Below are 14,202 nucleotides of genomic sequence, written 5' to 3' on the forward strand. Positions count from 1 at the left end.
TTTTTTTTTAAATCGTTGCTGCCTTCCGAATTTTTAATTTGTTTCTAAGAAGTCACTGAGTTGGTTGTGCCCCCCCCCCCCCATATCTCTCCCTATCACCTACTTGGGGCCACAGACACACATTCTCCGAGACAAACATACACCCGACACTCAGACACAGCCCCCTGAGAGTGCCCCGAAGTCCAGGCCACGCTGCTCACACCCCCTGGGCAGCAGGCGGAGCCCTGTCCGATGCGCAGCCCGAGGCAAGCGCGAAGCCGGGGAAGTTTTTTTGTTTGTTTTTTGTTTTGTTTTGTTTCGTTAGGGGAGGGAGGTTGAGGAACCGGGCAGGAGTGGGGTGGAAATGGGAGCGACGTCATTTTTTCGTTATTCGAATCGCGATCATTTTAGGCCTTCGATGAAAAAAGAAGAAGAAGAAGAAAAAAAAAAAAGCCCCTGGCAGCAGCGACACTAGCCTTGGGTTTACCCACTCGCCCACTCGCCAGCCCGCGCCCGGGCTCGCCCGCCGCCGCCGCCGCCGCCGCCGCAGGTCGCAGATCAGAACATACTGCTCTTCACTAAGGCGGCCTTGGCACCGTTGGGTCTTTGGAGCGAAGACAAGACGCTGGCGAAGGGGCCCCCAAGCGAATCCGGGATGGAGGTGATGGGGCCCGGGCCGGGAGCCCAGCCTTGTCCGGGGCCCCCGGCCGCAGCCAGGCCTCCCGCCGCCGCCGCCGCCGCCGCCGCTGCCGCCGCAGCCGCTGCAGCCGCCGCCGCAGCCGCACCGCCCTTGCCGGGTTCGCCTCCCGGGCCCCCTGGGCCCGCCGCGCCCGGAGCTCCGGTCGGGCTGGGCCCTCCGCCGCCGCCGCCGTTGGCCCCGCAGCTGGGGGTCGGGTTGGGGTTGGGTCCCGGGCCCCCGGTGCTGTCCGGATCGGTGCTCTTGGCCTCTTTGCTCTCGTCGTCCCGGGAGGAGTCGGACTTCTTGCCCGAGGAGCCGTTTTTGGCTGCAGCGGCCGCTGCGGCTGCGGCGCGCTCCTGCTTGCGAAACTTGGCCCGACGGTTCTGGAACCACACCTGCCCGAAGAGACCGGGAGGTGATGAAACGGGGGAAGAAAACCAGAAGGCAAAGTGGCGCTTGGGACGACCTACTTCGTTTCAGACGGCGCGCGCACACACACACACACACACACACACACACACACACACTTCGCTGTGTGAATGGACCATTGACACCACAGCGAAGGACCAGTCGTTGCTGGTACCCTCTTCCGAGAAACCGTCTTAGGGCTCGGACGAACGTGCCAGTGAAGTGGCACCGTAGGGGACAGATTTCAAGCCGTCCTTTTGACGTAAAAGCGCTCTGCCTGCTCCTAGGCCTCCCAGGTCTGACTGGAGAAAGGAGGGTGTCTTTCCACTCTGGTGACCGCTCATCCCCTGGCCTTGCACTGGGCTGGCTGACCAGCTCCAGAACGTTCGCTCCTAATAGGTAGGTAGGGACGGTCCCTTCAGGAATCTGTTTCAAGTCCTCGTTGCTAGGAAGTTACACCGCGTACCACCGGCGCTAGGTTTTTCAAGGCGCTTGAGTTAGGAGGCGCTTAGCAACTGAACGATGACAGCTGGGCTGACAGAGATACCGGCAAAGTCTGCATCCTTCCTCCCACCCGGCACTTCCCTTCTCCGGTTCAAACTCCCAGACCCCTGCTCTGGTGGGAAACACTTTTCTCCCTCCCCTGGCGCTGAGGACCGAACCCAGGGCCTTGCGCTTCCCTAGGCAAGCGCTCTACCCACTGAGCCAAATCCCCAACCCCGGTGGGAAACACTTGGCGGCTGTGAATAAATTGCCCAGAGCGCGGATCCTAGGCCCACCTCGTGCGCACGCACACAGCGTTCCAAATCTCGTTTCTCTGACCCGCCCTGGGTCCCTTCGGAACTCTCAAGCATCAGCATCCGGCATCTAGCATCCACCCCTCCCTCACCCTCCCGCTGCGGCACCCGGTCTCCGTCGGGTACCTGGACTCTGGCCTCGGTGAGGTCAATCTTCAGCGCCAGCTCCTCCCGGGTGTAGATGTCAGGGTAGTGCGTCTCGGCGAAGACCCTCTCCAGCTCTTTGAGCTGCGCGCTTGTGAACGTGGTGCGGATGCGTCGCTGCTTGCGTTTCTCGTTGAGGCCGCCGTGGTCCGTGAAGAGTTTGTACGGAACTAGGGGAGGAGGACAGAGGAGGCCAGAGTGAGCAAAAAAACAGTCAGGAGTTTGGGGGCCGCCGAGCCAGAACGTGGGGACCCAAGGTCAGAGAGCCCGGGAGCCGCTGCGGACACCCGCGGCATCCGGAAGGAGTTTTTGCAGCGCGGCGACCTGCCAAGAGAACCTAGCACGTTAGTAAGACACAGAAGCGGGGACTTTGTGTGGCTTCTTGTGGCCCGAGTGCCTTTGGATGGGTTTGAAATAGCAAGCTGGAGACCACTTGAGCCCCCAAAACGGGGAATAGTGCACTCAGCAAGAAAACAGTCCAAAAACATCAGCTGGAATAGCAGAAAGCCAGGGACGAAGTTACCCCTCGCGCCTACTGTTGCCACTTTTCAATTCTCAGAAGTTGGCGCCGACCAAAAGTTGGGGGATAGTGCTGTAAAAAAAAAACAACAATAATAAATTCCAGAAATGATCATAAAAATGACCGGCCAGAGAGGTGTGAGCCGCTGTCGGTTCTTAAAAAAAAAAAAAAAAAAAAAAAAGGAGACACCGCCAGTAATGAGCTTTACTCTTTGTTATTTAATTATTTTCTAAGCTTTACGTCTCATCGCAAAGTAAATAAATTATGCCTATCATTTTGGCAGCTTAAGATAATTTTGTTGGCGGTTCGGGTGTGACTAGGATAGTGTAACCCTGTAAGTGAATTACCCCTCCCTGCAATCGCTTCTAACGTGATAAATTCTTTCATTTGTGTAAGCAAATTTCGTTTGGTAAATACTAAACACATTTCCATTTTCAAATGCAATCAAGGCTTCCTATATACGAGCGGAAAGGCAGCTTCTTCCGCTAAGAGAGCTCGCGGTCCTTACCTGCGGCGTACGGACTGCTCTGGTGGTCCCTGAGGGTGCCGAGGCTGCAGGATCCCGGAGTGAGGGACGGGCAGCCGGACGTGGCCCCAAAAGTGGTCCTGATCGGGTTATACTGGAAGCCACTGGCCTGGCTGCAGGAACTGAAGTCTGCATAGGCTGAAGCCAGGCTCGAGGTGTCCATCCCGGCCATACAGGACTCGTAGGCAGAGGAATTGAGGTAAGAATATTCCATTTTATACATTGAAAAGGTTCTGGGCGGCTCAGCCAAGTGGAAAAATGAAATAAAAGATGGGCGAGGAGACGGTGGCGGCGGTGGGGAGATGTGCACAGCTCAGCGCCTGCCTCCAAACTGGCCTCCCTACCTACCAGCAGAGCCTAGTTTTATGAAAAAGCCTCCTATGAGATGCCTTGTCTGAGGTCTCTAGAGCATATAGTCCTCATAATAAACTTGGCTCTTTCCACTTGGACAATAGCAAAGCGGTTGGTCTTATTGCTGGCGCTTTTTACATGACAATAACTCATCCGTCTATTGGGCTGGCACTGGGGAACAGAGCTGTCCAACCTCCCTATCATCGATTCCTGCATCTCTAATTAGAATTTAATACCACACCATTACGCACCGAGCCCCTGATCCTCCCTTCTAAACCAGCTCCTGCCCTTTAATTCAATCACGCTACTTGGAAATAATGAAAGTTGGGTGACGATTTTCCCTGATCCAATTTCCAAGAGCTTTTAAGCCTTTTTAACTGATCATATACCTTAGGCATAAATTGAGATAGTGTGTTTTCCCCCTTCTTCGTCTTTTTTTTTTTTTTTTTTCCTTCTTGGTTAGGAAGAAGAAACCTTGATGTCATAGAAAACCTGTTTTGTAAGAGTGTTACACGCTCAATTTAACAACAAGCCTACCCCCCGAAGTGCATGAAATGTTATAAAGACTGGGACATTGGCAAGACTCAGGCGCCCTGTAACGTAGCGTAAGTGGGCCGAGGGGGTTTTATGTGAACGATAAGGATAAGCTGATTTCTTTAAAATACACCTGGTCGAAGGGGATGGGGGGAAAAAAATAGCATCTTATCAATTGTGTTTCTGCTCGAAGCTTTATATGCTTTCTAGAGACGTGGGCAGACAGCCCCCTTTACAAAAGTAAAATAAACAACCGAGTGAAGCTCTCAGAGGTAAAACATCTGGACTCCCTACCGAACGTTTCTCTGCGCTCAGCCTGCGCTGTGTCTGTCTGCGTTCGTTCGTGTAGATTTGCAGCGGTGTGTGTGTGTGTGTGAAGCTTCCCCGCGGTGGTTGTTCGTTTTAATTACTCGGTAGCTACCATGCCCAGCATGAAATGCACCCAAACGGGGTCTCCTTTTCCAGTCTTCTAGTCTCTCCTTCCCTTCCGCCTCCCGGTTTTTCGGGCGCTCACAATCCCCTTCAGACTTGGGGTTTCCCAAAGAGGATCGCTGTCTGTTTGCCCTGTAGGTTTTCGGACTTCACTGAGCGGCACCCTTGCAATTTAAACAAACAAAGCAACGGCTGGAGGCAGCTCACTTTCCTAGTTCGATTCCTGGGGCTCTTGGGTTCTGGCAAGGAGGCACAAGGAGGCGCAGACAAAGAAGCCAGCCGTGATTTGTGGACCTCGGTGGCCCCATGATTTAAGCGGAGGGTAATTTTCATTTGGTTCGTTAGACTCTAGCAGAATAAAGGGAAATATTTCATTAAATCCTTCCTCTCGGTGGACAAGAGGGGGGAATGCTTAGTTGAATCGCCGTGTGGTGTAAACAAACCCTGGATATTTTATATGAATTAAATGTGTAGATAATTAGTTTTATTGCATTCATTACCCCCTTTATGTGCTCTGTAACAAGTCAGTAATTAAAGTAACAAACTCATAAAGTCTTTATAGGGGCATTTAGGCGTTCAGTGTTTGCCAAACTAAGTGGTTTAATTCGATGCTAGTGCCGGGGAGTGGATGGGCGCACGCTCTCCGCTGCTACCCTGCTTTATTACGCACTAAACCTCTGCAGACTCGGTAATGGATTAAACGCGGACAGCGGCCCCCAGCCTTTTCAGCTTCCTCCCAGGTGTTTGCGCATCCTCTGGACGTAAGAACGCTGAACTGGCAAGGGCAGGCAAGGGAACCCACCGAGGAAGCTGGTGATAGTTTTATGGGGAGGGCTGATAGTTTTATTGCAGTTGTACGCTGTACAATGCGTATTTGATAAAGAGGGGCCCTCGGTGACCAACGCGCACTTTTTTTGTGCAGCGGGGGGGGGGGGGGGGAATGAAAATAAATGCGTCCGAGCTTTGACTGCGGCGGGAAACAAATTGCAACACTCTAAATGGTTTTTCTTTATGGTCACCAGACAAGAGGAGAAAGGGGGATGCAAACATCTGTCTTCAGACCCTGAACCTAAAGGCCAGCAAAGACGGATGCGAATCCAAGGGTTATTACAGCGCGGATTTGTCTTTATTTATCGCTCTCTCATGAATATGAATCTGCATCTGGACCGGGAGGTGCCTGTACCCCACGGACTCCACATGGAACTTCCCTCACTGGTATTCTCCCACTGCCTTCCACTTCAGGGAGGTGGGGGATAAGTTACCAAGCACAAGGCTACGATTGTCCAAGTTTCTCTGTTCCCTGGGACTCGGGGTGAGGGGGGGCAAAAGGAAAAGAGTGCGTCGTGGTTTTTCTGAAAGGGGTGTTGTAGCTCAGGCCCGAGTTCTGAGGATGCCAAGGCGTGGGATCTAGGCCAGGTTAGGCCAGATTAACACCGGCCAGCTCCTCTTCCTGGCAGAGGTGGGCTTTAAGCTATTTTTCTGCAAGAGAGACATTTTAGGGAGGAGGTGCGTTTAGTCTCTAAAGCCTAGGTTTGGCAAAGCCCAGGTTCACAGCCTGCCTGAGGTGCATCTCGGGGTGTTCCACTCGAAGCCACCCCGACCCCTGGCAGCTGCTCTTCCACGGAGCCCAGAGCCCTACACCAGACCGGCATGCCACGCATTTTCACGCGGCGTTCCAACAGCCTTCACCTGACTTCAGCTTCAGACCACTCTTAGGTTGAAAGTCAAAACGCACGGGGCTGGTTTTTTGAAACGAGTTTGGAAAGAGGTCCTGGCTATGCAGCAGCTCAGGGCCCTGCGTGCTGGAAGGGAGAAAGAGAGAGTGGGGACCAGGAATCTCGGCAAGGGAAATGCCCTCGGAGGAGGGATAAGCCACCCACCGCAGGGCGCCAGCCCAGGGCTGGTCCCTCCCCGCAGTCTGGCTCCCAGGCGCCTCCACTTGGTCGCGCCGGCCGCCTTCAGGGTGCCAGCTCTGTTCTGTGGACCATCCTCCGCCTCTCTCCAGACGCCCCCTGGTGCCCATCCTCTTGTGGCCCGTGTGCTGAGCGCCTCCTGGAAGACCTTTCCGAACTAGAACCGCACGGTTGGATGAGCAAACGCTCTTGACTTCATTTTTCCCATTGTAGGACTTTGTAGGTTTATTTTGTTCAATGTCACCGTCCCTCCCACCCGCCCCTTCCCCAGCCCCGGCCCCTCTTTTGTGGCTCGGGGTCCTGATTCTGTTCAGCCATGAAAGGCTTGTGAGGCTGGGCCAGGCCAGAGCTCCAGTCTCAGCTCCCTGCTTTGTCCCGGTTGTGCTTTCTACACGCGAGCTCTCCCCTAAAAGTTGTACCAAATGGTTAATTTAATTATTCCAACTATAGACCAACTGCTTCAGCAGCCGCACCACGCGTCTGGGAGGAAAAAAGAAGCCATCTATAAGAAATAATCTAATAAAAGTGAAGTGTAGAAAAACCCCTCCTGGTTTTCAACCGGCACAAATGGAATTAAAGGTTCAGCATCCTTTTCCCAAACAGACCTTTTGTCCAGATCACAACTTCAGCCAACCAGCAGTGTGTACAGAGCCTGCTATTTATTTTAATAGAGGCGGGTGGGAAGCGAGATGGATTGATAGATAAATGGCCACATGGATAGATGGATGGTTTGATCCATCTTCTTCTGTCTCTCGTTTCTTAGTATGTGTACACGGTTGACTTTTTATCCCCTTGCCAATTTCTAAATCAATAATGGAAAGGCAATTCTATGTGGCAAAAGAAAAAAAAAAAAGCTCGCTATTTAAAGAACAAGAGAAGAAGAAGACTACCCGCACATATACTATGAGGGGGGGAAATGTTTACATGCTACCAAATGAAAAAGGTTGAAGGTTTAAAAGAAACTTTCCCTTCCCTTTTCTTTGCCATTCATAGGAGGGGTTCTTCTTCTCTTTTTTTTTTCCCCTTGAAAGTCAGAAAGAATGTTAGAAGACAAGGAGTCAAAACCAGCAAACAAAATGCCATTGTATTGTAGTAGCGATTCATGGGGAAATGCTCGCCAGCCCCTCATGCCTGGCTCTTAGGAGACTGTTTTACCCTAGGCAAGGCACAATAACAGAGATGAATAAAATATTAAATACCAGTGAGAGTTTCAGAGGAATTTTCTGTTTGCTTTATTTAATGCTACGTCTGAATTGCCCGGGCACAGCCAACCCCTGCCTGGTGGATATGAAACTCAGAGCCAGTGTTCTCTCAACCAGAGAATTAGAGGGTGCAGTTTGTCCTTGGCCTTTTCTGCACAAAGAATGCTGCAGGGCTGCAATTTTTCTCCTTTACCTGCACTAAGAAAATAGTCCTCACAGAATTTATCAGGACACCAACTCCCAGAACAGAAAACAAAGCAGCAAGAACAGTCTCCAAACCTGACTCAGGCCAACTGTATATTCATTCACCCGGCATTTGAGCATCTTTGCTACAGACAACATCTGCCTAGCAACCCAAACTCACATTTCCCAATAGAAACCTTTTTTGGTTTTTGTGACTAACCTCCTCACACCATGATGCTAATAATTATTAACTGCTTGTCAATAGATGCAAAGCAAGTAACATGGGGCTTGGCACTTGAAGAGAATCCGGTGATGGTTAGCCACCAGCATTAGGGTGATGAGGATGATGGCATTGGAAGATTGCTTGAAGTCTTTTAGGACTGTGAGGTGAACACTGGGTTTCGCACGAAGCATAGGGGCATATCTTTCCAATTGCATACTTATAACGTGTATATAGGATGGTAACCAGTCACCCAGCAGTTCTAGGTTATCGGTAGGAAAAAGTGAGCGATCAAGCATGAACATTCCATTTTTTAAGGGATTTATTAGAAGATATATAGACACGGATGATAAGCTAATCCTATGTTTCCTCTTACAGTATGCACAGAATTTACTTGTGATTAATATGTTGCTTTATTTTTGTACACAAATGCTGAGTGTTAGAGGACCTACTCTGTAAAAATCTTTTGTCTTTGGCTAACTGGGTGGGCTTGGGTCAGAGTTTTACAGATGACTCCTAGATGGGGCTTGTGTATCTGGATTTGCTTTGAAGGTATCTCAAATGTAAGTGCTCTGTATTGGTGATGGGCTGCTAATCTTCCTAGATGTTCTCTGAGGACCTCCTCATGGGACATGCCTGGTTCCAGTTATCTTCCCTCCTCCTTCCCCCTCCCCCACATAAAGCCATAATTAGCAGAAGGGGCAGCCCCCGTTACTTTAACTGGAATTTGGCTGATGGTACTAACATCTGCTGGGCTGTTGGTTGGAGAGACACAGGGCATTTGATCAGAGTCACAGATGTAAAAGTGACATCTGCTTGTAACAAAGAAAGGAGGAACAAAATTAAATTAGGCAGGGAGCCCTCTCTGCCTGAACAACAACAATGACAAAAAAAAAAAAAAAAAAAAAAAAGAAGCAGAGAGAAAAAGAAAACCTGAGCTGCTCAAGCTTGCAAGCGGCTGCCAGGAGAACCCAAGAAGCCAAGTAGCAGCTCCCACAGAGCAGCAATGTCCTGAACCCTTGAAGCTCCCGTGCCCCAAAGAAAATGGTCAGACAGGTTTTTCTCAATCAAACAATACCCCAACCTATGTGGATTAGGTATGAGCTGAGAAGCCGTCTCTGGATTGAAGACAGGGCTTAAAGGTCAGACCAAAGCCTCTGGGCACACTGACATCCCAGGTTGTCTCTGGATAAGTGTGGGAAGAACTGGAGTTTCACTCAACAGCTGTATTAAAGCTTCTACTGTCAACTAGAACGAATGAGTTTGTGGGTTCTGGCCTATTTGTGTGCCTAGAATTTGTGTATGGCATTGAAACTGCCTACATGGTACCTGAAGTGGGGCTCACCTGGGGGGGGGGCGGGATTCAGAGATAATGACTTAACATCTTTCCAACCTGGCAGGCTCGTGCTCTCTCTCTTTCTCCCTCTCTTTCTCTCTCTCTCTCTCTCTCTCTCTCTCTCTCTCTCTCTCTCTCTCTCTCTCTGTCTCTCTCTCTCTCTCTCTCTCTCTCTCTGTGTGTGTTTATAAGTGTGTCTGTCTTCATCTCTCTCATTTCCCAAGTGAAACCCATTGTGATTATACCCATCAAGTTCCCAGTGTTAACAAAATCTACTGCACAAGAATCCCTTACTTCTCAACCGGTAGAGCAAACCACTTCTGCACCTGTTCGTGTTTCCATTGACCTGCTGCTCAGAGGAGGAAGCCTTAGTCTAATCTCAAACTCATCTTGGCACTGTACCCTGGAGGTCAACCCCTTCCACTGGTTGAGGGCTCCATCTAACCCTTTCACGGGTCTTCAAACTCCAGTGCTTCTGGAAGTCAGCAGGCTAGCCCCAGTCACACCCACACTAACCATCAGGCTAGCCCCGGTCACACCCACACTAACAGTCAGGCTAGCCCCAGTCACACCCACACTAACCATCAGGCTAGCCCCAGTCACACCCACACTAACAGTCAGGCAAACAGCTTTCTTAGCTTCACCCCACTGCTACCACCCCATCCCAGTGACAGTCAAACATCTGGAATGTGTTGTCTTCCTCAGTGTCATTATTTCTTAACTTCTCATCGTCCTTCACCATGTGGCTTCCACGCCCTCATGCAAATCAAATATTTTCATCACGGTTGCCAACTCCATCATAGACTTTCTAAGCCTGGACTTATTTGAGTATACTTTATTACTCAGGCTGTTTAACAAATATTTCTGGCTTTGCCTACTTCCAGGAACCTAGTAGGATTCCACCTTCCTACGTTCTAGAAGATAGACACTGTCATATGCCTTGCCTTGGCAATGCCAGTTAAACTCCTGAGTGTGACTTCTAGAAATCGAGAGAAGGCATGCGAGCTCTTCCCATCTCTCTTTTGCTCTTATCTTTACTCCTGTAGTGGCCACATCGTTAGCCCTAGCCTTAGAGTTGGGGAAACCATGGAGAATAGATCACTGGAGAACCATAATGAACAGATAGCTCCTTCAAGTGCCAGGGAATGCTCTGGAAGAGATGATGTATGCTAACTGGCTACTACCAGCTGAGTAGGAAATAAAATGTTGATGAAGGTTCCAGGCAGAAGACCATGATAATCAATATTCAGGCTAGTTTTAAGTTAAATTGACACAAACCATAGTCATCTAAGAAGAGGGAAACTCAGCTAAGAAATACTTCCGTAAGATCTGGCTGTAGGCAAGCCTGTGGGACATTTTCTTAAGTAGTGATTGATGAAGGAGGGCTCAGCTCCTTGTGGGTGGTGTCACCCCTGGGCTAATGGTCCTGGGTTCTGTAAGAAAGCAGGCTTACACATCACAAACAAGCCAGTAAGCAGCACTCCTCCATGGCCTCTGCATCAGCTCCTGCCTCCAGGTTCCTGCCCTGTTTGAGTTCCTGCTTTTGATGGTGAACTGTCCCACGGAACTGTGAATGAAATAAACTCATTCTTCTCAAAGTTGCAGTTGGTCGTGGTGTTTCATCACAGCAACAGTAACCTAACTAACGCAGTCAAAGACACCAAAGACAAGGAGAGCTTGGAATATTCAGGAACCCATACGTAGTTCAACTTAGGTTTTCATTATAATAGAAAAGACAAGAGTGTTGGGGTCCATGGAAAGGTACAATAAGACACACGATAAACCCAAGGACAGGCATGAATCCAAGACAGACAAGAACAATGTAGAATAAAGGGACACAAAGGTATTAAAAATATGGTAGAGAAGCAAGTCTCAGAGCGAGCCAAGTCCACAGTCCTGACCAGTTCATGAGTTCAAGGATCACCCCAGATATGTGAGCTTTCAAGATTTCCACTCGTTCACTCCAGTCCAGGGATCTTATTACGCCACTTCTCTGAGCTTGCAAGACATGAATCACTCCCTCATGTCTCAACTATGTACTAGAAACCTCCTCCTTGGTGTAAATATGTAAATATGCATAATTTGGAAATGGAACAAGGATCGGCATGGAGGGGAACCACCCAGCTGAAAATAGAACCCCTATCGCACAGTGTAAGAAAGTTTGGGGCCAAACTTGGGTGTCTCATGCCGGACTGGCCATTAGACCCATCACTGATCACTCTGGGCAAAGACCTCTGTGGCCTCAGGGACTGGGGTAAGACTTTGGACAGTCTAGTTTATTCCTAAGGTCCTGTGAACTGATTGGTGGGAAAGAGTTTAGGAACCTCCATTGTGTAATTTTCTCTATGAGAGAAAGAACAGAAGGGGCTGTGTGGACAGTGGAAAGCCAAGGAAGGTGATCTAGAGAAGAGAGGAGCGTGAGGTACAGAGACCAGGAGAGCTGAGTAGATGTTGTCTGACCCTCCATCCTTCCCTGGGATTTTTTTTTTTTGTTTTGTTTTTGTTTTTGTTTTTCGAGACAGGGTTTCTCTGTGTAGCTTTGCGCCTTTCCTGGGACTCACTTGGTAGCCCAGGCTGGCCTCGAACTCACAGAAATCCGCCTGGCTCTGCCTCCCGAGTGCTGGGATTAAAGGCATGCGCCACCACCGCCCGGCCCTTCCCTGGGATTTTGTGTGTTGTTTCCCTGGGCCTATTTTTTAGATAAGGCTACCAAGAGGTAGTGTCATAGGAAACAAGCCCTGTTATGACAGAAGAAGCTTCTAGAAGTATTTCCGGTGGTGCTTTCTTCCCAGTGTTACTGCTAGTATACCTATAACATAGCTGTCCATTTGCACCCCGCCCCCTCCGCAGGGAAGCCTCCCTTGTTCCTAGTTCTCTAAGGGTTCTCTGCTGCCACCATCACACCCAGGTAAGTTCCGGGAACAGGCTCTGTATCTTATGTCAGCCCAGGGAGCCCACTGAGAGGGGTCGGAGGGATGCTGGGGCTGTCTGCGGTCTTCAACTGCTCAGCCTGAGAGATGGAGAAAAGGGAATAAGAAATTGGAGGTGTCTAAAAATATTTTCCTTTCTGGCTTTTCCAAAGGTCCTGCTGCTATGGGCCCTTCATCTCACTGAATTGTTTCATTTAGGAAGTTTGTGGGTTTTGCCGGTAATGTGCTGCAGCATCATGCATTTTAATGTGGATTTCAGCTGATTCAGAATTTAGAGGCAAATGCAATCCAGGACTCAGGGACTGGCACCACGTGTCCTAGACCTCGGGAGCCAGAGATAATAAAATAGTTACAGTATGTGTGTTTGCAGTATTTCCCCTGTCGGATAGAATGGGAAGACTCATTTTCTTTTTAAATGCGTATTTCTTTCCTCCAGCTGTTTGTTTACCGCGCTGCGTTATCAGCATCCTAGAGAATTACTAGGCGGAGGGTTCCCGTCATAAACTCGTGCGAAGACACTTGCTTATTCATACAGCTTTCACCATTTGAAATTGGCCTTGAAGACAGGAAGTGGGAAGAGAGATTTTAAAGGAAGAAATGGGAGGGTTGCTCAAGGGAAGTCAGGCAGGATGGTAGATAAAACAGCTCCCCAAGTCACCCCAAGAGAGCACAGAGCAGAAGCCACCAGCTCCAACCCAAACGGTGCTAACGGCTGTGAAATGAGCCAGAAAGTCTCCAAAATGGCCTAGGCTGGGGCCAGAATGGTGCTTCAGAGACAGGGCTGAGGCCACACTGGGCCTCCTGGACTGGCCTTGGCCAGGCCCACAGTCATGAGACCAACTTCTTCATTAGCCACTACTGGCCATCCATTTCCCTACCCTGTGCTGAAATGCCCTTGCTTCTGAGGGATCCCTTAGGCCACACCCACCTCTCTGTGCATGCAGCAAAACCAAAATAAAACAAAACAAAAAACTGCTCCAAGGAGAGGTTGAGGGCTGGTCAAGCCACAGAAGCCAACACTGGACAAGACACTCATGACGTAGTCAGAGCCGACAACTGCTTTCTTATTCCTGCTTTTATTCCTACCCTTCCTTATTTTGAAGTAATCAATATCTACAGTAAAACACATCACGGAATGTATAAGACACCATGCACAGAGAAGAAAGCAAACGCTCTCTAACTTTATCACCTATCTTTTCTCCTTCTGCTAATATACAATTTTTACAAAATGAGATACAGTTTTCAAAAATTAGAAATGTACCCCCATGGACTACTTTGTAACCTCCTTTCACCTTCAATGATATGTCATGAACATCCCCACACTGAGAAATTCCCAATTAGGACATCTATGGCCACAGAGTATTTCAATGCACAATAAAACCATAGTTTGTTACGACAACCTCATACTGATGGACGGTTAGACTGTTTCTAATTTTTAAAAATATATTTAAAACACTACTCAGAGCATCCTTTTAGGTAAGTCTCTCTGTAATTCTTGGACTCAGGATTAATTGATAACATGAGAACTCTGCCATCACCAGAGCGCATGTATTTTGAAAGGCTCTGAACGTGTGCTACCCATTTGCCTGCCAGAAAGGTGACACTCTGTTGTGCTTATGAAGCAGAGCATGAGACCTCTGCATCCCAACACTCACCAAGACCGCATGGTGTCATCAATAAGTGTGGTCCTTCCTCTCTACTGGGGTGTTGTCAATGAGCGAGAATTCTTAAGAAAAGAAAAAGGTTGCCCGAAGAAACCAACAACCCATGCAAAGTTATGAGGGCAGGAATAAGTGATTCTAAATATTAACAGTAACCTATAAAAATAGAGTTTCAATGACAAGGCTTAAAAATCTAATGATGACAAAGGGATGAATTCCACCTGGGATTGATTTTTTTCAACATTGAAAAATGATGAAGGAAACCAAATAAAGCTCCTGTTTTGATTCTGCCTTTTCTGTCAAAGAGAATAAACTTCAGTAGGGAAGGATTAGTGTGAATGCCAGTGACAGGGACCAGAGCCGATGGGCTGTGCCCGACCTAGAAGG

At 49.1% G+C, this 14,202-nt stretch overlaps 1 protein-coding gene across 1 annotated transcript; it reads right to left on the reverse strand.

Annotated features, from left to right (window-relative positions):
• Nucleotides 1–537: 537 nt before the first annotated feature.
• Nucleotides 538–3,276, reverse strand: Phox2b (paired like homeobox 2B). Its single transcript, XM_059274605.1, has 3 exons — nucleotides 3,036–3,276; nucleotides 1,990–2,177; nucleotides 538–1,053 (listed from the first exon to the last, which is right to left on the reverse strand). Exons 1-3 carry the CDS (start codon nucleotides 3,274–3,276, stop codon nucleotides 538–540), a joined length of 945 nt encoding a protein of 314 aa, XP_059130588.1.
• Nucleotides 3,277–14,202: the final 10,926 nt, after the last annotated feature.

The sequence above is a fragment of the Peromyscus eremicus genome, chromosome 10, assembly GCF_949786415.1.
Source record: "Peromyscus eremicus chromosome 10, PerEre_H2_v1, whole genome shotgun sequence".
NCBI classification, from domain to species: Eukaryota; Metazoa; Chordata; class Mammalia; order Rodentia; family Cricetidae; genus Peromyscus; species Peromyscus eremicus.

Bases quoted from the DNA above. Each gene is read 5' to 3' on its own strand.
- Phox2b (XM_059274605.1), bottom strand. From the start codon at position 3,276: ATGTATAAAATGGAATATTCTTACCTCAATTCCTCTGCCTACGAGTCC. The intron at 2,178-3,035 runs GTAAGGACCGCG...CTCCTCCCCTAG, and splicing joins GAGCAGTCCGTACGCCGCAG to TTCCGTACAAACTCTTCACG. The intron at 1,054-1,989 runs GTACCCGACGGA...CTCTTCGGGCAG, and splicing joins TCACCGAGGCCAGAGTCCAG to GTGTGGTTCCAGAACCGTCG.